This window comes from Lampetra planeri, chromosome 11, assembly GCF_965212315.1.
Source record: "Lampetra planeri chromosome 11, kcLamPlan1.2.h2, whole genome shotgun sequence".
Taxonomy (NCBI): Eukaryota; Metazoa; Chordata; class Hyperoartia; order Petromyzontiformes; family Petromyzontidae; genus Lampetra; species Lampetra planeri.
The window spans coordinates 274,273-300,063 of NC_136117.1; the positions used below are offsets into that span (position 1 = coordinate 274,273).

Below are 25,791 nucleotides of genomic sequence, written 5' to 3' on the forward strand. Positions count from 1 at the left end.
GCGATCTAACCCAAAAAAACCCTCTTATGGATATTGGTCGCGAAAGCCTACGTGTTAAAATACACTCATTTAACTGCACATTTCAGCCACTTTCTCGACTCACCCACCCCACTCGCGCACTCACCCTCCCGCTCACCGACCCTCTAACACCCACTCGTGCATCCACCCACCCGTTGCAAATCAAGTGTACTCACCATTACACAATAAAACTTGAGCTTCCTTCGTTCCCAGTTAATTAATTCATCTATATACAGTATATAAATGGAAATTTGTGAATGTGCCTGTTCAAAATGTTTAGCGTACTTCCCGACATGCAACAAACTTGAAATTTGCCATGTGGGTACTTTCCCAGACTGTACACAATGCAAAATTATAAAAATAGACTTTTGTATTTTGGGGGGGGTGGGGGCGCAATAATGGATATATTTTGCACGGCAAGTGAGCGGTGACGTCACATCTGTGATGTCACCCACTCTTTGTCAGGAGGGTCCTCCCAGTGTTCTGCAGTCGGGAGCAATGTCGCTGCTGTGCGTAATCTCATTTGAGTAATTTGCAGGGCATTTGTCAGTTGGGATGTTTGGCCAATTGTAGTTGCATTGAATGTGTTTTAGCTAAGGATGGAAAAATTGAGAATCCGGAGAAAATCCACTCAGAACAGGGGGAGGACATCCACAAATCTAACTCAGGGTCTTCTTGCTGTGAAGCACGAGCGTTAAAGCCTGTGCTGCGCCCTTCTGCTCACTCAGTCACGTGTTGACATGTATTGTGTTACGAGAAAATATTTTGTCTTACCAAAACATATTTAATTACTTTTAAGGTGTTCAAAATAAAAATACAAATCATCAAAAGCATACAAAAATAAAAACCCACATGGGAATTAACCTGACAAACTGGACATCTCTGTTAACCACTCAACCAAACCATCGCTTAATTCAGGAAAAGCTCAGTCTGAAACAAACTTATTGTTATTGCATTGTTTTAACCTGGGACAAAAATCTGTGAGCAGCAACCGATAGAAGTAGATGAGCATGATAATATTCATGAGATTCAATACTATACAGAAGAAAAGTGGATGCATCAAGAGCTGCCATTGTACAATAACATAGACAGTTAGGTAGGCCTGTGCACCGAGACGAAAAATGACGTATGTGAATGCGTTAAGGTATCGGTTGAGTCGATAGGCCCGACTGCAGCCCGCGTTGGCTCCTGCCAGCTTCATGAGCAGACGCGCGTGCAGAAACACGCTGTTCACTTCTACAAGCAGAGCCACTGTGGTCCCAGCGACGTACTGTAGGGTCAGCAGTGAGTACCCGAAACACGACAACACCTGTAGGAGCACAACAGCACAGGTGATATATTGCAAGGACTGACTAAGGATATGTAATAATAATCACCATCTTTGCATTTACATGGCGTGGATGAAGTGGCTCGGCAACTGAAAGCGACTTTGCATCACATCTCAATCGTTCGGAGGGCACCCCCAGTGGCAGCTGTCCCTGTGCGACGCAAGGCGACTCGGCATTCGGGGCCCGAGTATGCAGCCATTCCGCAGACGCGGAACTGTGTGAGAGCCATTGCTATGATGTCACTCCCATTCCAACCAGCCAAATCAGCTGCAACGGGGATTTTGGCACCAATTTCCAGCAGCAGCAGAAGAATGAACTCAGCGTCTGATGGGGTGGACACTCTTGTTTACGATGCGGGTCGAGCGGCGGCAGGAGCCACGTGAGAAACGAGTGCACGTGGCAGAGGCAAGCACAGCAATGTTGTCTTCATAGTTTAATATATCGTTTTCATGATGTCGTCATAGTTTATTATATCGTAAAAATTATGTTAATAATGTTATTTTTTTTATAAAGTATAATGCAATGTTAATGTTATAAGCGTATTACTTTGTTAGGAATAATGCTAATATTAACCACAACCATACACAACAAATGCTCAAAGAACCACAACCAAACACCACTCAAACCGCAATCATCACAAGAAGTGCTTCAATACACGCAACTTCAATCACTCGAACACAACTACACCAACAAACACATGGTACGCCAAATAGGCACAGCATAGGTGATGACTGTTTGTCATCCAGCTTGACGAACTGTGATTGACCATGCAGGTATGACTCAATCAACCCCAGTGCCATACCCAATACACTGAACCTTGACCTAAGCTGCTCGATGAGTATCTCTTGGTCGATGGTGTCGAAGGCAGCTGAGAGATAGAAGCCAACCAATGCTGTGGCGCAGCAGTCATCCGTGATCTTGTAGAGGTCATCAGTGATCTTTAGTAGAGCCATCTCAGTGCTGTGGAGCTTCCAGTATGCAGACTGAAACAGGTGGAATCTGCCCATTTCAGTGATGTGGGGAAGTAACCACTTCAAACAATGGTTCTCTATGACCTTTTAAATCGTACTCAGGTTTGAGATCGGAGTGACTCTGACTCAAGCCAGCTTTTTTCAGGAGTGGTGTCACCTGCGCCATTTTGAACCAGTCTGAAAAACAGCCTTCACTGAATGAAGAATTTTGCCAGGCGGACAATGAGCGGTGCAACCACGTCCATGCATGATTTAAAAATCGATGTATGGATGTATTCGAGTGGCGATGTTAATTTGGCAGCTCTTTGATGAACATCGACACCTCTGCCACCATGGTTGGTGCCAGGGTCTCGAGTTTTGCATTGGTTCCATGTCGATCAAACTCAGATGGAAAATTGGGAGAATGCATTGCCTTCAAGCTAGAAACTGCCATCTCTTGGTCATGACTATTTTATTGGCGAAGAACATCACAAGTACTGTTTACAGACCGGATTGACAAGTTGATGGGTCGTTGGAGTGCAGAAGACCCTTCACGATGCGCCACAGAGCACAGGGATCCGTGAGCTGATCCATTGATGCACAGAGCACAGAACGATCTGCGAGACTCAATAATGAGTCAGCTGACAGATCTGCAGGCAGCTCTGTAAGCGAGGCGGACAGTCTTGAAACCAGTTTTCTTTCAGAGATGCTATAGCCTCCGCATCCACTGCACTGCAATCAAATCCGGTAAACGCCATTTACCCTTTGGTTCTTTCGGTGAAGTCACGCAGAAAATAAAATAAAATAATAATAGAATACAACGTTTCGATTGCAACACAAGCAACCATCATCATATAAGAATGAATGAGAAAACAGACATAGTAAACTTAGAAATATAATGCAATACAACACAGAGTCGGCTAACACACAAGTGAACACCCCCACCTGGTTGATTACGTTCTTACAAAGATTGCTAAATTTGAGAGAGACAAAACATAGACATGGAGACACAGACAGACACACATGCAGAGAGAGACACACAGAGATAGAGAAACACCAAGGCAAAACAGAAAGACAACGCCTCTGTCGAGGCCTTAAATAGAGTGAGGGGGAGGGGTTTGGGCAGAGAGAAAGGGGGGGGCAGAGAACAACGAAAGAGCTGTGTGGAATTCCGGATCATAGTGGCCAGAGGAGAGACAATGGACCCACAAACAAACTAGCACGGCTATTTTTAGAGCAAGAAAATATAAAGTTTGAGAAAGCTAATTTAGTGAAATTAGGAAGTGTAATGCAATGCAACACAGAGAGTCGGTTAACACACAGTTAACGCATAGCCTGGTTGATTACGTTCTCCCAAAGATTGCTAAATTAGAAGTTAAACGTAAGTTGTGAGGAAACCCTCCCCGTAGAGGTGGTTCAAATTAAATTCGAAGCTTTCGTGACTGCAGGAATTACTCTTTGGTTCTTTCAGTAAAATCACGTAGAAAGAAATTAAATAAAATAATAATAGAATACGACGTTTCGATTGCCACACACGCAGCCATCATCAGATACAAATGAATGAAAAAACAAACATAGTAAACATGGAAATATAATGCAATACAACACAGAGTCGGCCAACAAAACAGTCAACACCCCACCTGGTTTATTACGTTCTTCCTCTTCCAAAGATTGCTAAATTTGAAAGAGATACAAAACATAGACACGGAGGACACATACAGACACACAAGCAGAGAGACTCACAGAGACAAACAGAGAGACACACACACATAGGCACACAGAAAGACAACGTCTCTGTGTCGAGGCCTTAAATAGAGAGAGAGAGGGGGGGCAGAGGGGGAATTGTGTGAAATTCCTACCCATAGGGGGACGGACGAGCTGGACACTGGACTTCTAAACAAACAAGCATGGAGCGGTGTGTGGAATTACTGCCCATAGCGGCCAGAGGAGAGAATGGACCCATAAACAAGCACGGTAGAAAGCAAATTTAGTAAAATTAGCAAGTGTAATGTTTGTCTCTGTGTCAGTCTCTCTCTGCTTGTGTGTCTGTGTGCCTCCTTGTATATGTTTTGTCTCTCTCTCAAATTGAGCAATCTTTGGAAGAACGTAATCAACCAGGTAGGGTGTTGACTGTTTTGTTGGTCGACTCTGTGTTGTATTGCATTATATTTCCAAGTTTACTATTTTGTTGTCTCATTCATTTGTACCTGATGATGGTTGCTTGTGTTGCAATCGAAATGTCGTATTCTATTATTATTTAATGTAATTTATTTCTACGTGACTTTACCGAAAAAACGAAAGAGTAACTCAACTTCTAATTTAGCAATCTTTGGAAGAACGTAATCAACCAGGCTATGCGTTAACTGTCTGTTAACCAACTCTGTGTTGCAATTTTACGAAATTAGTTTTTATCAAACTTCCAATTTTCTTGCTCTAAATATTTCCGTGCTTGTTTGTGTGTCCATTGTCTCTCCTCTGGGCACTATGGTCTGGAATTCCACACAATTCTCTCATTGTTCTCTACCCCCCCCCCTCTTTCTCTGCAACAACCCCTCCCCCCTCTCTCTATTTAAGGCCTCGACACAGAGACGTCTTTCTGTTTTGTCTTTGTGTGTGTCTCTCTGTGTCTCTCTCTGCATGTGTCTGTCTATGTGTCTCCATGTCTGTGTTTTGTCGCTCTCTCAAATTTAGCAATCTTTGGAAGAATGTAATCAACCAGGTGGGGTTATGACTGTTGTGTTAGCCGACTCTGTGTGGTATTGCATTATATTTCTAAGTTTACTATGTTTGTTTTCTCATTCATTCTTACCTGATGATGGTTGCTTGTGTTGCAATCGAAATGTCGTATTTTATTATTATTTAATTTCTTTCTACGTGACTTTACCGAAAAGACCAAAGAGTAATTCCTGCAGTCACGAAAGCTTCGAATCTAGCCATTTACCACACGCTTTTCCGGACTTCTTTGTTCCTGTTTGGATGGGTGCGCGTTCATCAAGAACAGCAGTAATGTTATTTTCTAATTGAGTTGCAAATGAATCGACCGTCTATGCAGGTTTTAACACGCCGATGGTGACGAGATTTTATGATGGAAAGCATCGTGGTCACAGCCATCACCCACCAAGCCATGTTCTCACTACATGGTCATTCTCACTAATGGTACTTTCAACAGACTGGTAAAATATATCTGCAGGGGTAAGTGTCATGGCCCAGTGGTAGTGTGTTTGCTGCTTTGTTGCCAAGCCGACTTTCAACATTAGCCTCTGTTTCTTAGGATTAAGAATCAGACTTCCATCTCTGTTTCATGACGATGGAAAGAGACTCCAATTAAAGTGTAGAAGTACAGTAGTTTATTCATCAGATGTGTATAAACACGTCTGATCGGGGAGACAGGTGTCTGAGCAAGATTAATTAAATCGCATTATTTGCTATTCACATGTTACAACATTAATTCATATTCTGCTGCCAAAATCCATGATTGCAAGTACGAGCTTGAAAACGTGCTCATTAACATGAAGCCAAAGCAGCTGAAACATAATATGCTTGCCTCTGTATTGGTTGAATAGGATGCCAAGGCTGCTGAAATATGCACCACTTCAGAATTTGTTTCATAGGTCAGATGCCACTGATGAGACTGAAAAAGTCAAAACCAGTCCATATTTTTTCTGCTTAAACCATGTTGTAGGAAGATATTGGTCTAAATAGCTGGGAGATGAAACTGTTACTTTATTTGTACACCGGGCAACAGGCTTTCATATGATTAATAGTTGTTTTTTGGTTAGGCCATGAAATGATCTGGCCAAATATGTCTCAAGACCCTCCACCACCCAACGTAGCCAAACAAATCAAATGTACATGTATACAAGATTTAGCGAACCAAGTATTATGGTTTGAGCTGACAATAATTTCTTGGAACTGGGTCAACCATCTTCAGGTCATGAAACCGGGAAGTCAAAATAAAAGGGAACCACAAGAAACTTAATTTGGAGCTTTCGTAACTGCAGGAATTATTCTTTGGTTCTTTCAGGAATGTCACGTATAAAGATAAAATAATGAATTAAATACTAGCATACGACGTTTCGATTGCAACACAAGCAATCATCATCAGGTATAAATTAAATAGAAACACAAATCTAGTATACAAGTATACTAGATTTTTGCGTGTGTTTTTTTGTGTTTCTATTTAATTTATACCTGATGATGATTGCTTGTGTTGCAATCGAAACGTCGTATGCTAGTATTTAATTTAATTTATTATTTTATCTTTATACGTGACTTTACCGAAAGAACCAAAGAATAGGAACCACAAGACATGTTCAACAATGTTCTCAAATCTTAAGTGTGCTTGGGGCATTGACATGGCCCAGTGGTAGTATGTTCACTATTGCAGAGGTTCACAGTTGGAATTTGGCAGGCTGTCCTGATTAAAACTGCGAGTGATTAACCATAAGAAATGTGACATCTGCTTTACAGTGGATGTTAAAGATCCTGTGGCATCATTCTAAACGAGGAGGCCATTGTGTACCGACATCTTAATACGTAGGCTTTCGCAACCAATGCCATACTCTGGTCTTCACACCTGATTGGCTCACAAGTGACAACATTACGTTTATCCCTATATTGAAGACTGAAAGAGGAGGATTTCTCCATAACTCTGCCTGTCGCCTGATGGGGCTGGTTTGAATTACCGGTGAAACGTCCGAATTGTACATTTTGTGCATTTACTCTCCAACACACCAGTGTGCTCAATGAGTAACGAATTGTCATGTTTTCATTACATGACAAACCTTACTAATTGACTGTGTCACGTGGTGGCGGGTTTAACGACACATTCATATTTATGCGATTTAACCCCAATAACCTCTATTATGGATCACAATCTAAATTTGCCAAAGTTTAAAATTACTCAATTGGGATTAAACTATTTGAGAATGCGTGAAACAGTGCCTCCATGATAGCATTGTATTATAATGGCACAAAACCACAATAACTATATAATTCTTATCATTATTAAGTAGGGTTAGGTTTAATGTAATTATCAATGAGTATAAATGCATGAGATAACCAGCAACGAGGGAAGATGACAAATGCAGAGGGGCACGAGGAGGAGTGGAGAGTGTAAACTGCCCTCGAGGATCATGAGACACTTACCAGCGCGTGGTGAAATAGAAACTCCCATGAAGCCTTCACCTGACCACTCCAAACAATATCCAGTGTGTCCTGCAAGAAATAGCCTGCACAGAGCCACACGTCAAATTACTGCACACTCAATGAAGCTGCAGAACATTGCACAATTTTTATAGCTTTACCCAGTCAGGAGAACGATTCATAATTAAAATTTGTCCTGAAGCTGCTTGGAAAATTTTCAGGAAAAACATCGTTTACGTAAATCGGTACCTGACAATTACATTTATTTGGTGATATCTGGTGAAGGGTCATGCAACACAAATTTGGCTGGCTCATTACATAAATTATTTGCCTAGCCATATCATAACCATTGTGAAAAAATCCCTCCCTTACCTGTGGAGATGGCTAGGAGCACATTCATTGGCAGAGTATAGCTGGTAAGGTCAGTCAACACCTCAGGAAAGAAAATCAAGCTGGAAAAACAAATAGGATTAAGGTTAAAATACTCAACTCATAAAATACACTCATCGTTGAAGGCCCAAAACACCAAGTGGCCAGCTATAAATAGCATGATTAAATGTGTAGTGAGTTAAACTGAGTCGCAGACATATATTTGGAGGTAACACATTTATTTAACTCCAACACAAACGGGGTAACTTTCCCTTAACAGAATAACAACCTATGGTGGTGACCACCAGGCTAACTACACTAGTTACAATGTAACTGCTACTATGGACCGGGACCACAGCTCAGGTCCAGGTCCACGTGTTGGAGACTCGTTGCTCGGAGACCGTAGAACGTAGATATAGACGAAGGTTTCTTCAGGATGAACAAAAACGCCGGTCCCGGCTTATATTCTCTCCGGCGTAGCTGGTTCCGCCTTTGGCCACGACCGCCTTCCACAATCCTCCGGAAGGATCTGGATGCTAACTACGTGACCACCCCGAGCCCCCATTTGGGCCCCTTTGTAGACTTAACTGGTCACATGTCCTCTCGGGTCAACCAGAGTGGCCTTTAGTAACCTCATTCCTACGGCCGGCACTCCCACACCCTGTCCTGTAGAGCTGGCACTGCACCCCAAGCGTGGTGCCATTTAGCGCTATCAATCAGCGCTCACCGAGCCCCTCTCGGGCCGGGACTACACCCACACCATTGTGGTGTCCGCGATGTCGTTACACCGCACGCAGTGCCTCTCTAGGGCAGGCACTGCACAGTGACATCCCGCAATGTCACTACATCACCCCCCCCCTCCTTCGTAGCACTCAGGCTGTCAACTCGCCATCAACAAAACAAAACGAACAACCCCTTAGTGTGCCTTAACAAATAAATGCCCCAACCCATCTATACAATATGTATACTATATACAGAATATACAGTAACTAACGGGGAAAGGAGACAGGAGTATAGAACAACAAAAGGTGAAAACCAAGAAGAGAGAGAGGAAAAAACCCAAAACGCAGTAACATGTGAAACCTCGGGACCCCCTCCAGCACCAACATCTCCCAACCACAACGTGTAACAACACCCGCAAGCACAACAAAGGCCAGCTTCAGCCAATAACCAATACGGCCTGCCGAGTGCGACAACCAACTGACGGTGTGGGAGCACGTGTGTGTGTGGGGGATCACGAAAACCGAAGAGTCTTTGATCGAGTCCTTGTGGCAGGGCTCCCAGAGGAGGTGGGCGTACTCTCCCTGGGGGTTCTGGGGGGAATTTTAAAATGTCCCGTCGAATCCGGCTCCTCACGAAGAGCAGTTGGCCGGGCAGACGGGCCTTCCTCTCCCGAATCTTGTGGAGACGGCGCAGGTGGCGGCTTGGGGGACGTCAAACGCGCGGCACCTTCGGGTATAGTGGAGGACGGTCGGGCGGACGATGGCAGTGGTCCGGGGAGGCGTCGTCGTGGCACGCGGAAGCCCGACGAGACATGCCCCGGCAGGCAGCAGTTGTAGCACATGACGGGGCCGCTCCCAGGATGAAGAGCGTGCCAGGACGATGTTGAGGTCCTTCGCCAACGTCATCAATCTCTCAAGGACCGGCGAGTCGATTCCGTCATGGTCCATCTTCGGGAAGGCAATAGTGCGCTATGGAAGGCGAGGGGCATCTCAGCCTCCCCCCTCCTCAGCGCAGCGAGCTTATGGTGCACATTTCATGGCGGTTCATAGATTGCCACCATTTGAGCAAAGGCTTTATGTAGCTTGGCCATCTCCGACGGCGGGATGGTGAGAAACACCGCCAAGACGTCATCGCCAAGTGCGGTGGGCAGCGCTCTCAGCGCCTCCGTCCACCCTGCCAAGTCGCTGTTCGTCAGGAACCTGCGCTTGAAGGCCACCCAGTTGCCTCTGGTGGCTGAAAATTCTTTAACAAAGGGTAGTCGTCACCTGAGAGATGGAATATCAACAGCGAAACTCGATGCAGTCTCAGATTTGTCGGGCTCTCCGCTCCGCGAGCAAAATGGCAGCCGCTTGCGTGGGCTGTACCACGGAGGTTTCCCGCACAGCTTCGGTGCTCTCTTCTCCACCGCTGGCTCTTCGCGGTGGAGCTCCACGACGATCACCGCCACAGACTCGAGGAGTTGTGAGGCGCGAGCAGAAAGTGTGGCGCTCCCTCCCCGACGGCGATGAGCTGTCTCTGGGATGGTCGTCGCAATGACATAAGGGGTTGGCGGCGTGTACCGCGCCTCGTGAGACGTGTGATACACCCGAAGATGTGGAGCCCGTCCAAGCCTGTGCATCGACCCAAAGCGGAGGCTGGCGAGGGGACTGCATGGTGCGAGAGAATTAACAACTTAGACGGTGAAAGACCTCTCCTCATCCTGGGAGCGTGCTCGTCGTGTACTACAACTGCGGCCTATCGGGACACGTCTCGTCGGGCTGCCGCGTGCCGCGACGACGCCTCCTCAGACCACCGCCATCTTCCGCCCGACCGTCCTCCACTCCACTATACCCGAAGGGGAGTTGCCACATATCACACACTCGGCCCCTAAATCCACCTCACTCATCACGTTCGGTCGGTTTTCATTCCCGTCGTGTGTTGGTGCGCGAGGATTCAGATGTTGCTTGGGCTGATTGGCCTCTCCAACCTGGTCAGTGGTCGGAGTTGGCCTATCGAGTGGTTGCCGGGACCGCATGTTCATCCGCTGTTATCGGATTGATAGAGGGGGTTGAAATCAGAATACTCGTCGATACTGGTGCATCCATGTCTTTCATTTACGAGTTGATTTTTAACATTTTGCCCCTTACGTCCCGTCGGAGTTCCGTGCTTTGCCGCAAACGGCGGCTCATTGAGCATCATTGGGAAAATAACAGCGGAGGTGTGCATTGAGGATATACAATTGACGGGATCAGTTCTTGTATCAACGTCCCTTGCTGTTCCTTGCTTGCTTGGATTGCCTTGAGTTACCTTCGGGCCATCGAATAGTCTTTTTGCCTTCTCCCACCCGTTCGTGAACGGCCAACACTACTGTACAAGCGCTTGCAAGCAAGGCCGTAAAGATTCCCCCCGGCGTGCAGATGTTGGTTCCCTTACGATTGCACAAGCTGCTAGACCAGGAGGTAACTGCGAGAGAAATCCTTTTAGGACCCTCAAACACAGCCATTCGTGGGTTGACGTTGGTGGGGGCCCAGACTTTGGTTTTCCAATGACCATGAACCGTTGAATGCAGGGTTGGATACGTCTGTCATTCAGGAGGGAACCATACTAGCCCACGTGTCACCTGTGATTCGCGAGGGAAACATCGTTGGCAGTGTGGGGGTCGCGTCGAATACAAAGCCGCAACAGGTTTCTGATGAAAAATGGATGGATACACTTTGGTCTGAAAATTCGGAATTGTCTGAGTCCCAGAGGGGGGAGTTGAGGTCGCTTTTGCGTGAATTCTCCGATGTGTTTAGCAAGGGCAAATTTGGCATCGGCCGCACAATGTTTTTGAGTCACTACATCAATACGGGCAATGCTGCTCCTATCCAGCAGAGCCAGAAGACTGGCGGTTGATGAAATGTTTGCCGCCGATATAATCTCGCCGTCCCCAGCCCGTGGGGAGCCCCAATTGTTCTTGTTAAAAACAGGATGGTAGTTTGCGCTTCTGTGTTGACGTCCGTAAGCTTAATAAGATCTCTGTGGCTGATGCGTACCCTCTTCCTTGGATGGACGATTCCCTAGATGCTCTAGCAGGAGCATGTTATTTTTCGACTCGACCTCTTTTCCGGATTTTGGCAGTTGCCGCTAGATGAATCCTCTTAGCCCAAGATAGCCTTTCATACACCACAAGGCTTGAACTTAATCGGCTTCCGATGGTTCTTCATTCCGTGCCGGCTACGTTCCTGCAATTGATGGAACTGGTTCTAGCTGGCCTCCAGTCAGACTCATGCCAAATATACCTTAATGATGTTATCGTTTTTAGCCATACGTTCAAAGAACATCTGGAATGGCGACGTGCTGTTTTTCTTAAAATGCGTGCGGCAAACCTCAAATTTAAACCCCAGAAGTGTCACCTGCTCCGAAAATCTGTTAGGTATCTTGGCCACATAGTCAGTAAATCAGGGTTAGCGACAGACCCGGAAAAAAACGCGTGTGTACGTTCTTGGCCGATTCCCACGTCAGTGGAGGAGGTGCGAAGTTTCATTGGTTTTGTGTCTTATTACCGCCGTTTTGTCGCCGGGTTCACCACTATCGCCAAACCTCTCCACGCCTTGATGGCAAAGGGTCAGAAGTTCCATTGGGGGGAGGAAGAGGAGGCCACTTTTGTTGTGATCCGGGATGGCTTGGTGAATGCCCCTCCCCTGCGATACCCCGACTTTTCCTTGATACAGATGCTAACACCGGAATTGGCACTGTTCTGTTTCAAGTTGTCAATGGTGTCGAGAGTGTTGTCGCATATGGCAGCAGAGTGCTGTCTCCGGCCGAACAACGGTACTGTGTCTCACGCCAGGAACTTTTGGCTATTGTTTTTTTTGTGCAACAGTATCACCCCTATCTTTATGGCAGATGCGTTGATGTGCGCTCTGACCATGCAGTACTACAGTATGCGCTGCGTATTGAGTAGCCATCTGGCCAACTTTCATGTTGGTTGGAAATCCTCCAAGACTATTCCTTTACTGTCTCCTATCGCAAAGGTACCTGACACGAACACGGATGCCCTGTCTCGATTACCAATGAGCGATGGGTGCGCGTGTTTTTCGGGCTCGGGGCGCTGTAAGGCGCCTGCTGAGGACTCGCCCCTCCCCTTGCGGTGTCGGCCAAGGTTGACACCTCTGAGAATGTCGATAGTCCTGTGGCGTGTGACGCCATTATTGGCTTAGACCATGTGGAGTGGGGGCACCTGTTCAAGTTACGCCACCATGCCAAGGAGGCAGAGGGGGGTGGAGTTCGACGGGGTGTAGCCTCTGTCATCCTCAGAGGTGGATTGCTCATGCATTGGGACGGAGGGTTGCAACGTTACAACATTGTCGTACCTGCTGCCCTACGGGGTAAAGTAAGCTGAGCGGTGCACGAGCGATTGTTACACCTGGGTTTCCATAAGACACTAGCCACACTTAAGCTCGACTTTTTCTGGTCTGGCATTGCAGAAGATGTCGCTAATTTTTTGAAGGGGTGTGTGCAGTGCGCACGGCGGAAGCCCCCGTCTAAACCCTGTTGTCCACCGTTGCAATCCATTCAGGTTTCTCGCATAAATTAGCTGGTCACTCTTGATATCCTCGGTCTATTCCCTACTACCCCTCGTGGGAAGAAGTATTCACTAGTGGGTGTCGAACATATTTCGCACTGGCCGATGGCCTGGCCGCTTTCCAACCATTCGGCGGTGGCCATCACCGAGGCATTTCTCAATAGTTATGTGATGGACAAGGGTGCCCCCGAGCATTTTTTGACCGATCAGGGCAAGCATTTTTCTTCTAAATTGCTGCGGGAAGTGTGCGACTTGTTGGGATCAAAGAAAGTACGTACGTCACTATAACACCCTCAGACAGATGGAATGGTGGAGTGGCTGCACAGGACTCTGACCTCTATGTTGAGCCATCAGGTCAGTAAGTCCCAGCTTGACTGGGACTTGCATATTCCTGGGGTCCTGGCTGCCTATAGAATGGCCCCTCATGTGTCCACCGGCTACTCAACATTTTTTTTAATGTACGGAAGAGAGCACGACCCCCCAATTGATGTCCAATTACGAGCCATGCCAAACAAGGCTAAATCAAACATTTCGGACTCCATGCGCTTTAACCTTCAGAGGCTTTCTGAAGCGCGCGAGGCTTCCAGAGAAAATTCCAATTCACGACAATTGGCAAATGAGCGGCTGAAGGGTCTCCATCTTTCCGCACATGAGTGGGCTCCAGGTGACAGAGCTTGGCTGCACTGTCCACAGGTACCGGTGGGTACATCACCTAAATTGTTTAAAATCTCGAGAGGATCGGTTGATGTAATTCGGGTCGTTCGGCCCCAGTGCGTTCAAATTTGCTGGTATCGGCGGTATTGGTTCGTACATCCCTCTCTGTGGGAAGTCATCCCATCTCCACTACACAGGGGCCGAGTGTCAGATGTTTCCGGCGAGCTGAAGTGTGTACCCACTGAGGTTGGTCCTCAGGAGAGTCATCTGATCCCATCCTCAGGTGCCACGCGTTTAACGTTCCCCAAGCCGCCACCTGCAGTGTCTCCCGGCCGACTGCTCTTTGTGAGGAGCCGGGTTGGACGGGACATTTTCAGATTCCCCCCGGGACCCCCAGGGAGAGTAAGCCTACCTTCCCTGGGGACCCGGCCACAAGGACTCGATCAAAGAATCGTCGGTTTTCGTGATCCCCATACACACACTCCCACACCGTCAGTTGGTTGTCACACTCGGCAGGCCGTATCGGTTATTGGCTGAACCTGGCCTTTATTGTGCTTGCAGGTGTAGGGGTGTTAGAGAGAGATGTGTCGGAGGGCTCGAGGAGAATGTTAAGCTAACCAGTGAAGACTGAAGACGTCTTAGCTAGAGCCCTGGACTCCCCTGGTTCGCCGTCCTTATCAGGGCCGAACAGGACCGAGCCAGCGGCGTGGTCCCGAGATCCAGAGCCGGTGCTCTTGTCAGAGCTGGTCTGGGACTCAGGGTACCGGGCCCGACTTACCAGTGTCGGGCCAGATAGCCTCCACTAGCCCGTTAGTGGAGGACTAGGAGGCAGGCTAGGAGTAGCTAGCGCGTGTATCCCCAGCTAGCCGGGTGAGGGGGCCGATACCCCCTCTAGTGTTGTATGCCACAACCGTGCTGTATGAAATAAACCCGTGTGCCTCCAACTCCGGCGTCCAAGAGTCGTGAACTCTACTACACAGGTGTTGTTACATGGTGAGGGTGGGAGATTCTGGTACTGGAGGGGATCCCGAGGTTTTTCGTGTTACTGCATTTTGTTTTTCTCTCTCTCTTCCTTTGTTTTGCCTATTGTTGTTCTGTACTTTTGTCCCCTTTCTCCGTTAGTTGCTGTATATTTGTTTATAGTGTACATATTGTATAGATGGGTTGGGGTATTTATTTTCTGAGGCACACAAGGGGTTGTTTGTTTTATGTTTGTTGAAGGGAGAGTTGACAGCCAGGACGGCTGAGTGCTACGAAGGGGGGGGGGGGGGTGATGTAGTGACATCGCGAGATGTCACCGTGTAGTACCGGCCCTAGGGGGGCTCGGTGAGCGCTGAATGATAGCGATGGATGGCACCACGCTTAGCGTGCAGTGCCGGCCCTACAGGATAGGGTGTGGGAGTGCCAGCCATAGGAATGAGGTTGCTAAAGGCCATGGCACTCTGGTTGACCCGAGAGGACACATAACCAGTTAAGTCTACAAAGGGACTCCAAGTGGGGGCTCGGGGTGGTCACGTGGTCGGGGTCCAGATCCTGCTCGAGGATTCTGGAAGGTGGTCATGGCCAAGAGCGGAGCCAGCCACTCCGCAGAGAATATAATCCGGGTCCCCCAGAGGAACCAGCGTTGTTGTTCATCTTGAAGAAACCTTCATCTACGTTCTACCGAGTCTCCAACATGTGGACCTGGCCCGAGCTGTGGTCCGGTCCGTAGTAGTTAGTTACATTGTAATTAGTGTAGTTAGCCTGGTGGGCAGTTACCTGTGTGTTGGTGTTAAATAAACGTGTTGCCTCCAAGAGTATGTCTGCGACTCAGTTGAACTCAAAACACATGTGTAGTGAGCCCAACTGAATCGCAGAAATTGTCTTAGGAGCAACACTATTTATTACATAAACTCAACACAACATAACGTAACCTACATTTGGGTGTCGAACGCCCATCTAACCACGCTACGGCAGAACTAGACACGGTCCCGCTATCCCGGTCCGGACCACGAGCTGGGTCCCAGACCGTGTGGCTAGAGGCTTCTTAGGCCTCGGCAAGGTAAGGTAAAAGTTAAAAGGTAAAAACAACGAGCCTACCTTTACCATACCTTTTACCTTACCACAATACAATCACTCTACCCTTACCTTTTATCCTTTAGCAGCTAAGGTAAAAGGTAAAAAGCAACGAGCCTATCTTTTAACCTACCTTTTACCCTTAACCCATACAAATTACCCGATTACAGGGTAATTACTGGGGTACTACCACATGAAAAGGTTTATAATGGTAAATGGTAGGTAGAGCGCTTTATTCATGTAGAATACTCTCGATAATTCCAATTTTACATGCTTTCTTTGAACTCTGTCTGTCGTTGTCATTATTGTTGTTGTCGTCGTCGCTGTCGTATCCTCAAATCTTGTAACTCAATTTTAACACACTTCCTAATGTGGTATCGACTGCAAACTTGGTATATGTGTAGGGGTGTTACGGAGGGGCTGTTATACAATGGGATCACACGTGAAAGAAACACAGTGGGCGTGGCTATGTCGGTGCACAGGAAGGTGCTCCCAGCGACGTCCGCATCGGGCAACCTGGGGGGCTGACTCGGAGCTGGGATCCCCCGGGGCCCCACCCCTCAGCGGGGTTTTGGTATAAAAGGGAATGAGCCGGAGGGCTCAGGGAGAGATGTTGAAGCTAACCAGTGAAGACAGAAGGTCGTCTAGATAGAGCCCTGGACTCCCCTGGATCGCCGCCCTTATCAGGGCCGAACAGGATGGAGCCAGCGGCGTGGTCCCGAGAGCCAGAGCCGGTGCTCTTGTAAGAGCTGGTCTGGGACTCCGGGTACCGTGAGCCCGACTTACCAGTGTCAGCTAGCTAGCCTCCCCTAGCCATTAATGGAGGACCAAGAGGTAGGCTAGGCGTAGCTAGAGGGTGTATTCCCAGTTAGACGGGTGAGGGGGCCGATACCCCCTCCAGTGTTGTATGTCCAGTGTTGTGCTGTACCCGACACGGAATAAATACGTGTGCCTCCAACCCCGGCGTCCAAGTCTCCTGGAAAATTATTACATCTGGTGTCAGAAGTGATCTGCTACGAACATGGACACGTGACGGACGGCTCGTGCCAGGGAACCGGGGGCGGAGGACACTGCTGCCGAAGTTGAGCCCGAGATGGCTGAAGGCGACGCCGAGCAGCCGGGGCCGGGTCCATCCACACCGCAGCGTCTGGATGGAGGGGAGCCATCAGCAGATGGACTGCGGCAGGCTCACGCGAGACAGGCGGAGCTACTTTACGCTGCTGCCGCCACGCTTGACCAAATTACGCGGCTGGGGGCTGGTGGACCGCCACGGAGCGACGACAGCCGACGGGCAGCACGGGTTCCCGCCACTTTCACGGAGCCGGATTCTGAATTTCCCGCCATCGCCGCAGCGACTGCTGAGGGCGTGGCTGGGCTGAGCCTCGCGTCCGACGTCGGGCATACAGTGGCTGCTACGTCATCAGGAGCGGCCAGCGCGTCACCAGTGGTGCGACCGGCGATGCCACTCGTCGTTCACGCCGAAGCCGAGCCGAGTGACGGGAGCAACGGGGGGTGACCTTCGACTGCGGCCGCTGCGTTGCACCAACGTTTACCTCCCCTCAAGGAGTTTGTGGGCGAGGATGGTGACTGGGGCGGCTTTCAGCGGCGCTTACTCGCACACCAGGAGATGGCGCAGTGGACAGATGCCGAGGCTCTCCGCGCGCTGCCGGCGATGCTAGACAGCGATGCCCTCGCCACTCTCACCTCGGCGCCGAAAGCCAAGCGCGCCACGCTGCAGATGGCGCTTCAGCTGCTAGCTGCAGTCTACGGACCACCTTCTGATTGCAGACAGCTATTCTACGATCGTCAGCGGGGTGCCAAGGAGTCGCCCCTGGCGTATCGCACAGCTCTCCTGGCACTGGCAAGAACGGCTTTCCCGCAAATGGATGACGAAGGAGTGGATGCCATGGTGACGGAGAAGATCCTCTTGCTGGCTGACGAATTGGATATTGTCGTCATGGCGCAGGACGACGCTGAGATGTCTTCCCTCCGGGCCGCACGACACCTCCACGCCAACTTACTCTCGCAGCGACGAAAGGCCAGCAAGGCGGCGACCGGCCGTGCCGTGGCTGCAGCCACCCTCCCGGCGGAGGAAATTTGCGCCGTCGACCGTCAGCTAGAGTGGAGAGCGGGAGTACGGCCGGCTCGGGAAGGATCGAGCCGCCTCGACCAGCCAAAGTCATCGGGAGCGCTCCCGCGCTGCTACAATTGCGGCCTCCGGGGTCATGTGGCCTCGGGATGCCGGTCTCCTCGGCAGCGCGGGGCGACGCCTCGACAGGACGCCGCGCCTCTTCCCAAGCTCCAACAACATAACCCGGCGAGTCGCGGCACCCCACATGGTTGGCCTACACACACACCCATCACACACTCACGCACCGCAACGAACGGGGGTCTGAAATTGCACACCAACACGTACCACTGTGGGGACTAATATCCAACCCAGCCAGTGGTCCGTGTTGGCCCATCGCGTTGTGGCCGCGTCGTCGGGGTCGTCAGTCGTTGTGGGGCACATTGATGGGGTTGAGGTGCGCATCCTGGTCGATACGGGAGCATCGGCGACCATTATTTCGGAATTAATTTACAACATTCTTCCTGTTCAGAGCCGTCCTTTGCTGCCCGTTGATGTTCCGTTCTATGCTGCTAATGGGGGCTCACTTGGCATCATTGGACAAATTCGAGCGCAAATTTGTATCGGGGATATCAAATTTTCAGGCCCAATTTTTGTCTCCTCCTCGCTGGCGGTTCCGTGCCTGCTGGGGACGGACTTCCTGGCCAAAATGCCGATCCGTATCTTAGTCGACCAGGGCTGTATTGAGCTCCCTTCGGGCCGACGTATGTCATTTCTGCCGTCTCCCTCTGCGGGTCGGACGGCGTTCGCGACGGTACCGGCGCTCGTCGATAGAACGGTACGCGTACCGCCGGGGGCCCAGATGCTGGTGCCTCTTAAACTACGTCGGCCTTTCGCTAAGGGGATTGGGGACCAGGGGGTTCTGCTGGGACCGTCTAGGGTCGGGGTTAGCGGACCTCACTTAATTCCGGCCCAGACCATCGTTAAAGGGGACGGGGACCCTTTCATCGCGGTCCTCAATGTGGGGTCGCGGACGGTGGTGGTTCCACAGGGGACCGTGCTTGCGCATGCAACGCCGGTGCCCTGTGAGGAGCCCGTCGTGAATCACGTAAGCGCTGCCCCTCTGCCGCGACCACATACGGACAGTGATGAGGGGTGGCTCGAGGCGCTTTGTGCGGGATCGACGGACCTGTCAGACTTACAGCGTCAAAAGCTTAAAACACTGCTGCGTGAATTTTCCGACGTTTTCAGTCGGAACAAATACGATTTGGGCTGCACTCATCTGCTGCGTCACCATATTGATACGGGTGACAGCGTGCCAATACGCCAGAATCCTTTTCGGTTAAGTCCCGCCGAAAAGGACCATGTCAAATCGGCTGTTGATGACATGTTAGCCGCCGACATCATTTCTCCTTCTACCAGCCCTTGGGGAGCGTCGATTGTCTTAGTTAAAAAACATGACGGCTCGTTGCGGTTTTGCGTCGATTTTCGTCGCCTCAACAAAATTTCTGTTGCTGACGCATACCCGCTCACACAGATGGATGAATCGCTTGACGCCTTGGCGGGGGCGCGATTCTTCTCCACATTGGATTTGCTTTCGGGATTCTGGCAGCTTCCTCTGGACGATGATTCGAAACCCAAAACTGCATTCCGTACACCGCACGGCCTGTTCCAATTCAACCGGTTGCCGATGGGACTCCACTCAGCGCCGGCAACTTTCCAGCGATTGATGGAATTGGTCTTGGCTGGGTTACAATGGGACTCGTGCTTGATTTATTTGGATGACGTTATCGTCTTTAGCAAAACATTCGACGAACATCTCCAGAGGTTGCGGGCGGTTTTCCTCAAAATGCCGGCTGCTAATTTGAAATTTAAACCCCAGAAGTGTCATTTGTTACGCGAATCTGTGCGTTATTTGGGACATATTGTCGGACGCTCAGGTATTGCTACCGATCCCGCCAAAACGCAGTGTGTCAGCTCCTGGCCGACTCCCACCTCTGTGGGAGAGGTCAGGAGTTTCGTTGGATTTGCGTCGTATTACCGACGGTTTGTCGCGGATTTTGCAACGATTGCAAAGCCCTTACATGCTTTGACATCTAAGGGGGTCCGGTTTCACTGGGGACAGGAGGCTGCTTTCCGATCCCTCCGGGACGCTCTGGTAAAGGCTCCTCCTTTGGTTAACCCTGATTTTTCCAAACCCTTTTTGCTCGACACGGACGCGAGCAACACGGGAATTGGGGGCGTGCTTTCGCAGGTGGTTGATGGCGTGGAACGGGTAGTAGCGTACGGTAGTCGGGTGTTGTCTCCAGCGGAGCAAAGATATTGTGTCACCCGTCGGGAACTGTTGGCAATTGTTAACTTTATCCAACAGTATCGCCCATATCTGTACGGTAGGCATTTCACCGTCCGCACAGATCATGCGGCACTACAGTACGCCCTGCGAGTTCAACAACCATCGGGACAATTGTCTCGATGGTTGGAGATTCTCCAGGACTTCGATTTCGAAACTACGTACCGTAAGGGCGTTCGCCACACTAATGCGGACGCTCTGTCACGGCTGCCAACCACCTCTGAATGCGCATGCCTTCTGGGGTTGGGGCGTTGCAGGCCTCCGAGTGACATGTCTGTTCCGGTCCTGGCGGCCGCCGCTGACGCAACGTCGATGACGGGTTCGATTGCACAACAGGGAAAAGATTCCTTGCTGGGGTTGCCTGTTGCTGAATGGGGGCGCCTCCAGATGGAGGACACCTCCCTCCTCGCGTTGCGTCGTCGCGTCGGAAGTGCTGGGCGGGAGAGGGGTGATGTCGACTCATGGGAGATGGTCCAGGGTCTGTTAATGCATTGGGACGGGAGATCCCATCGACACCGGCTGGTGGTCCCTTCTGGTTTGCGGGGTAAGGTGGTGTGGGCCGCGCATGAGCGTCTCCTCCACCTGGGGACTCAAAAGACCCTCGCCATGCTCCAGCTGGATTTTTTTTGGCCGGGCATGACAAGGGATGTCGGGGATCTGTTGGGGTCATGTCCTCGGTGTGCGCAACGTAAACCACCAGCACGGGAGTCTAACCCGCCTTTGCAATCCATCATAGTTTCCAGGGTCAACGAGCTTGTCGCGCTTGATATTCTGGGCCGATTCCCCGCTACCCCCAGGGGCAACAGATACCTGTTGACCGGGGTGGAATATTTTACGCGCTGGCCTATGGCCTGGCCCCTTGCCAACCAGTCGGCAGCAGCCATCGCGGAGGCCTTTGTCCAGGGATACGTCCTGGACAAAGGTGCTCCGGAGCGGCTGCTGACCGACCAGGGCAAAACATTTTCTGGTAAACTTCTCCAAGAGGTCTGTGAGCTCCTGGGCACGAAAAAAATTCGTACCTCCCCATATCATCCGCAAACTGACGGGATGGTGGAGCGTCTGCATCGAACCATCACGTCAATGCTGTCCCAACAGGTCTCGGACTCACAGACCGATTGGGACCTTCAAATTCAAGGGGTGTTGGCAGCATATAGAATGGCTCCCCATGCGGCGACGGGATTTTCCCCCTTCTTCCTGATGTACGGCCGCGAACCTGACCCACCTGTTCAGACCCAGCTGCAGATCTCCACGCCGCGGGGTAAATCTAAATTGGCCGACCATGTGAAATTCAATATTGCTAAATTAATAGAGGCACGGGAGGCTGCTATGCAAAATTCCGACCTCCGCCAGAAGGCTAACGAGAGGCTCAGGCTGGGTCGGGCGCAAGTGCTGCAGTGGAAACCAGGTGACAGGGCATGGTTACACTGTCCCCAAGTACCACTTGCAACCTCCTCTAAACTGGTGCGGCCGTGGCGGGGTCCTGTGGAGGTGGTTCAGGTTTTGCGGCCTCAGTGTGTACGTATCAAATGGGGGAAGCGGCGGTGGTTTGTGCACCCCTCCAGATTGAAACCGTTCGTTGCGGTCCGAGTTCCCACTTCACACACGCATGGCCAAACATGTGGGGGGTCCGCCGACTCCCAGGGTCCGCCTCCGCTGCTCTCACCTAACGTGCTGCCGGCTGTCCCGCCCCCAGGTGCACCGGGAGTGACGGGCTCACGCCCGCCAACCTCTCCTGGGGATGCCGAGGGTCACGCGGCAACAGAAAGTGACTCACTCGGACACGGACGGTTGCCACCCAACAGTCCGCCATCCGGGGTTGCCCCGTGTGACGGGCCTGCTGCAAGAACGCGCGCGAAAATGCGCAGACTTTTCTGATGCCCGGAGGATTGTATATATGTTGTGTTCACTGTGTGTTGTGTGGGTGGTGTGGTTTCCTGCTAATTGTATATATGGTGCTCTTACGGAATTCGTATTTATTCGGGGGGGGGGGGGGGGTGCGTCGGGTTCTTTTCTCTTCTTACTGTTGTTGTTCTTGTTGTTGTTCTTGTTGTCGTTATTGTTGAAAAAAATTGTGAGGCACACGCGGGTTCAAGGGGTAAATACACTTTTATTGTCGTTTTGTTGCAGCCGGGACGGCTGCGAGCTGTACAGGGGGGGGGGGGGGGTGATGTAGGGGTGTTACGGAGGGGCTGTTATACAATGGGATCACACGGGAAAGAAACACAGTGGGCGTGGCTATGTCGGTGCACGGGAAGGTGCTCCCAGCGACGTCCGCATCGGGCAGCCTGGGGGGCTGACTCGGAGCTGGGATCCCCTGGGGCCCCACCCCTCAGCGGGGGTTTTGGTATAAAAGGGGATGAGCCGGAGGGCTCGGGGAGAGATGTTGAAGCTAACCAGTGAAGACAGGTCGTCTAGATAGAGCCCTGGACTCCCCTGGATCACCGCCCTTATCAGGGCCGAACAGGATCGAGCCAGCGGCGTGGTCCCGAGAGCCAGAGCCGGTGCTCTTGTAAGAGCTGGTCTGGGACTCCGGGTACCGTGAGCCCGACTTACCAGTGTCGGCTAGCTAGCCTCCCCTAGCCGTTAGTGGAGGACCAAGAGGTAGGCTAGGCGTAGCTAGAGGGTGTATTCCCAGTTAGACGGGTGAGGGGGCCCGATACCCCCTCCAGTGTTGTATGTCCAGTGTTGTGCTGTACCCGACACAGAATAAATATGTGTGCCTCCAACCCCGGCGTCAAAGTCTCCTGGAACATTATTACATATGTATGTCATAATGATGACAATACTATATTATATCACTAAAAAAATACATATTTTTAAACGATCTTTTGTATACGCTATGTTTCGGCTTGGCTCTAATTGTCCACGCTCAACTCACGTTGGCTGTAATTAGCCACAGCCCCTTACGTTATGGCGAGCTTCGGGGCCACTTCCTGGAGTCGTGGAGTTCTGCCATTACTAGTACATTTAATAAAAGCGTGTTTTTTTAAAGTTTTTTTTTTTATTAAATGGAGGCCACGGACTGCGCCACGGAGCTTCTAGCGGTGAACAAGGCACCGTATTTACCGGGTAATACTTCGCGCTATCTTTACCCTACCGGGTAATTCTTCCGAGCTACCTTTACCCTACCTTTTACCTTACCCCTTGGCATGTCGACACCTTTACCCTTTACCTTTACCCTTTTACCCGGTAAAAAGGGTAATTTACCTTACCTTGCCGAGGCCTAAGGCTTCTTCAACCTGACGTGGATCTTCACTCACCAACAGTCAAGAACCCCGAGCCCCACACGGGGCCCCGTTATATCGGCCCGGGCTGGGGCTGGATCCGCCTCTCGCCCCGCCGACCTTCTTGATCTCTCTGGCCCTTTTCCGCGTGACCACCCAGCGGCCACCGTGCACCAGTGGCCCCCCTCCAATATCATCTGGTCATGTGTCGGCAGGTCAACCAGCGTATCATGCCCCAACGTAACCCTGGCTGGCCGACACTCTCTCTCGATCCCTCACCTGGAGGCCGCACCGCACACTGTACGTGGTGCCTCTGCGCTAACCAGCCCTCACCCAAGCCCCACTAGAGCTGGTACTATGCCCAGTAACCGGGCTGCACATAATGACATTATCTGCCGTGGCCTCGCAAGCCCGGAACCACACAATGACATTCACAGTTACTACACATGTAACGCGCTCTGACGCATTAAGGGCGCTCCATCAAAGACAAATAATTATCATCGTGTAATGTTTAGCAGTATTCTTATCAGCATAGGATTTCAGCATACTGATGCAATGAGCACTTTAAATCTATTGTAACTTAATTTGAATCCGAATCTTAAAAAAGCGAATTCATTTTCTGGAAATTGATTTTTTAAATTAAATAATTGTGTTTTTGCACTATTTTTATTTCTTAAGTAACGCGGTTGCTTTAGATCTAATTCGTATCTGGTTGTCTCTACGGATTATATTTTATTTTTAATTGTTGTACTTTATTTTACGTTATTGCTTTTGTCACGATGGCGACACAGGTCACTCTAGCAAATGAGACTATTCTTGTCTCTGGCGTTCTCACCCAAAAACACAAAACAAACTAAAGCGTTTCACAACACAGTAATCACCAAACAAGATAAGCAATATCAAAAGTGTACACGCACAATTTAGCCGCTGTATAAACCCGCGCTATTGCACAATTGTGGTGGTTGTTTAAGCGGTCGTGGTGGCAAAACGGCATCGATGGTCGTGGTGTTTGTGGATGTGGTGGACATGGTGGTGTTGAATGAAGGAGGCCGTGGATCTGATGATAGCGATCATGACTGTGGTCGTGGAGCTGGTGAAAGCGGTGATGACGGTGGTTGTGGGTGATACTGGTGATAACTGGGGTGGTGGTAGTGTGAATGTGAGACCCCGTTGTTGAGTTTGAGACCCAAACCGAAGTGGATCACTCACCAGCCGAGGGCGGAGGGCCCCGCGATGAGTGCGTGGGCCATGGACACGCGCAGGTTCTGCCAGCGCCACTGCCGTGTCGCATCCCCGCGGAGTACTGCGGGCGGAGGCGCCAGGGGACCCAGAGCCGGGCCCAACGCTCGGAATGCGACTGCCGACAGCAGCGAGAGGAGCGCGGGGTCCATGGCGGCAACGGGCAGGGGGGTGGGACGAGACACCAGGAGGGGAGGACGAGACACCAGGATAGGTGGGGGGAAACGGGGAGCGGGAGGACACGGGGAGCAGGAAGACACGGGGAGCAGGAGGACACGAGGGAGGGGGAGAACACGGAAAATACTAGGTGGACAGCTATCGCGCTGGACAGGCGAAGGGGCTCTGAGGGCACGGACTTTACTACTCAAGGGAGGGAGGCGGTAGCAGCAGCCGAGGTTTCGCAAGGCGACGAGTGGGATGGTGGCGCGCGCGGTGCGGCGGGAGATTGGGAAGGAATCTCACCCGACCGGGTCCCGCAGGGGAGGGGCCGCACCTTGGGGGGAGGGTGGCACACCTTGCGGGTGGGGTGTGGGGACATTACCTCGGAGACTTATAACGCGCGCCTCGCAGGGCGAAAGGGAGGCTCCACATTCCCAGGGCATCTCCACTTGGATATTCCTCCAGCCATGAAAGGACTGAGTCTTTTAGACTGTATCGTCCCATATTGATATTTGTTCAACAACCACACTGCATACTCTTTGGTTCTTTCGGTAAAGTCACGTAGGTAGAAAAAAGAATAGATCACGACGTTACGATCGAAACAATAAGCGACCGCAATATAATGCATCGTCCACAGCAGTCTGCACCGTGTTGTTGCGATCGGAACGTCGTGATCTATTATTCTTTCTACCTACGTGACTTTACCGAAATTCCTGCAGTCACAAAAGCTTAAAATCAAGATTGAACCACACTGCAGGTCACGAAGACCCCCCGTAGAGCCTTCACATACTGTTGGAGCAAATGCTGTTGCAGGTTACAACACACTCAGCCACCCTTTCACTCACTCATCAACTCTCTCACCTATTGACACTCTCAGCCACTCACGGACCCAATCACCCACCTACTCACACGCTCACCCACCCACTCACTCAATCACCCAACCACTAATGCAAACACTCACCC

General features: G+C 50.5%; 1 protein-coding gene across 2 annotated transcripts; it reads right to left on the reverse strand.

Annotated features, from left to right (window-relative positions):
* Window positions 1–781: 781 nt before the first annotated feature.
* LOC144721412 (TLC domain-containing protein 1-like) lies at window positions 782–25,262 on the reverse strand. 2 transcript variants are annotated; one of them, XM_078599014.1, is made up of 5 exons: window positions 25,132–25,222; window positions 24,640–24,787; window positions 7,814–7,893; window positions 7,445–7,527; window positions 782–1,327 (listed from the first exon to the last, which is right to left on the reverse strand). In XM_078599014.1, exons 1-5 carry the CDS (start codon window positions 25,205–25,207, stop codon window positions 944–946), a joined length of 771 nt encoding a protein of 256 aa, XP_078455140.1. In that variant the 5' UTR covers window positions 25,208–25,222; the 3' UTR covers window positions 782–943. The 2 variants fall into 2 exon arrangements, with proteins under 2 accessions (XP_078455140.1, XP_078455141.1); XM_078599015.1 differs by lacking the exon at window positions 782–1,327 and adding an exon at window positions 2,750–3,028 and having other exon boundaries at window positions 25,132–25,262.
* Window positions 25,263–25,791: the final 529 nt, after the last annotated feature.

Excerpts from the sequence above, each read along its gene's own strand:
- LOC144721412 (XM_078599014.1), bottom strand. The coding sequence starts at position 25,207 with ATGTCCCCACACCCCACCCGCAAGGTGTGCCACCCTCCCCCCAAGGTG. Across the intron at positions 24,788-25,131 it reads CCCCTGCGGGACCCGGTCGG|TCGCATTCCGAGCGTTGGGC; the intron begins GTGAGATTCCTT and ends TGCTGTCGGCAG. Across the intron at positions 7,528-7,813 it reads GCTCCTAGCCATCTCCACAG|GCTATTTCTTGCAGGACACA; the intron begins GTAAGGGAGGGA and ends GGCTCTGTGCAG.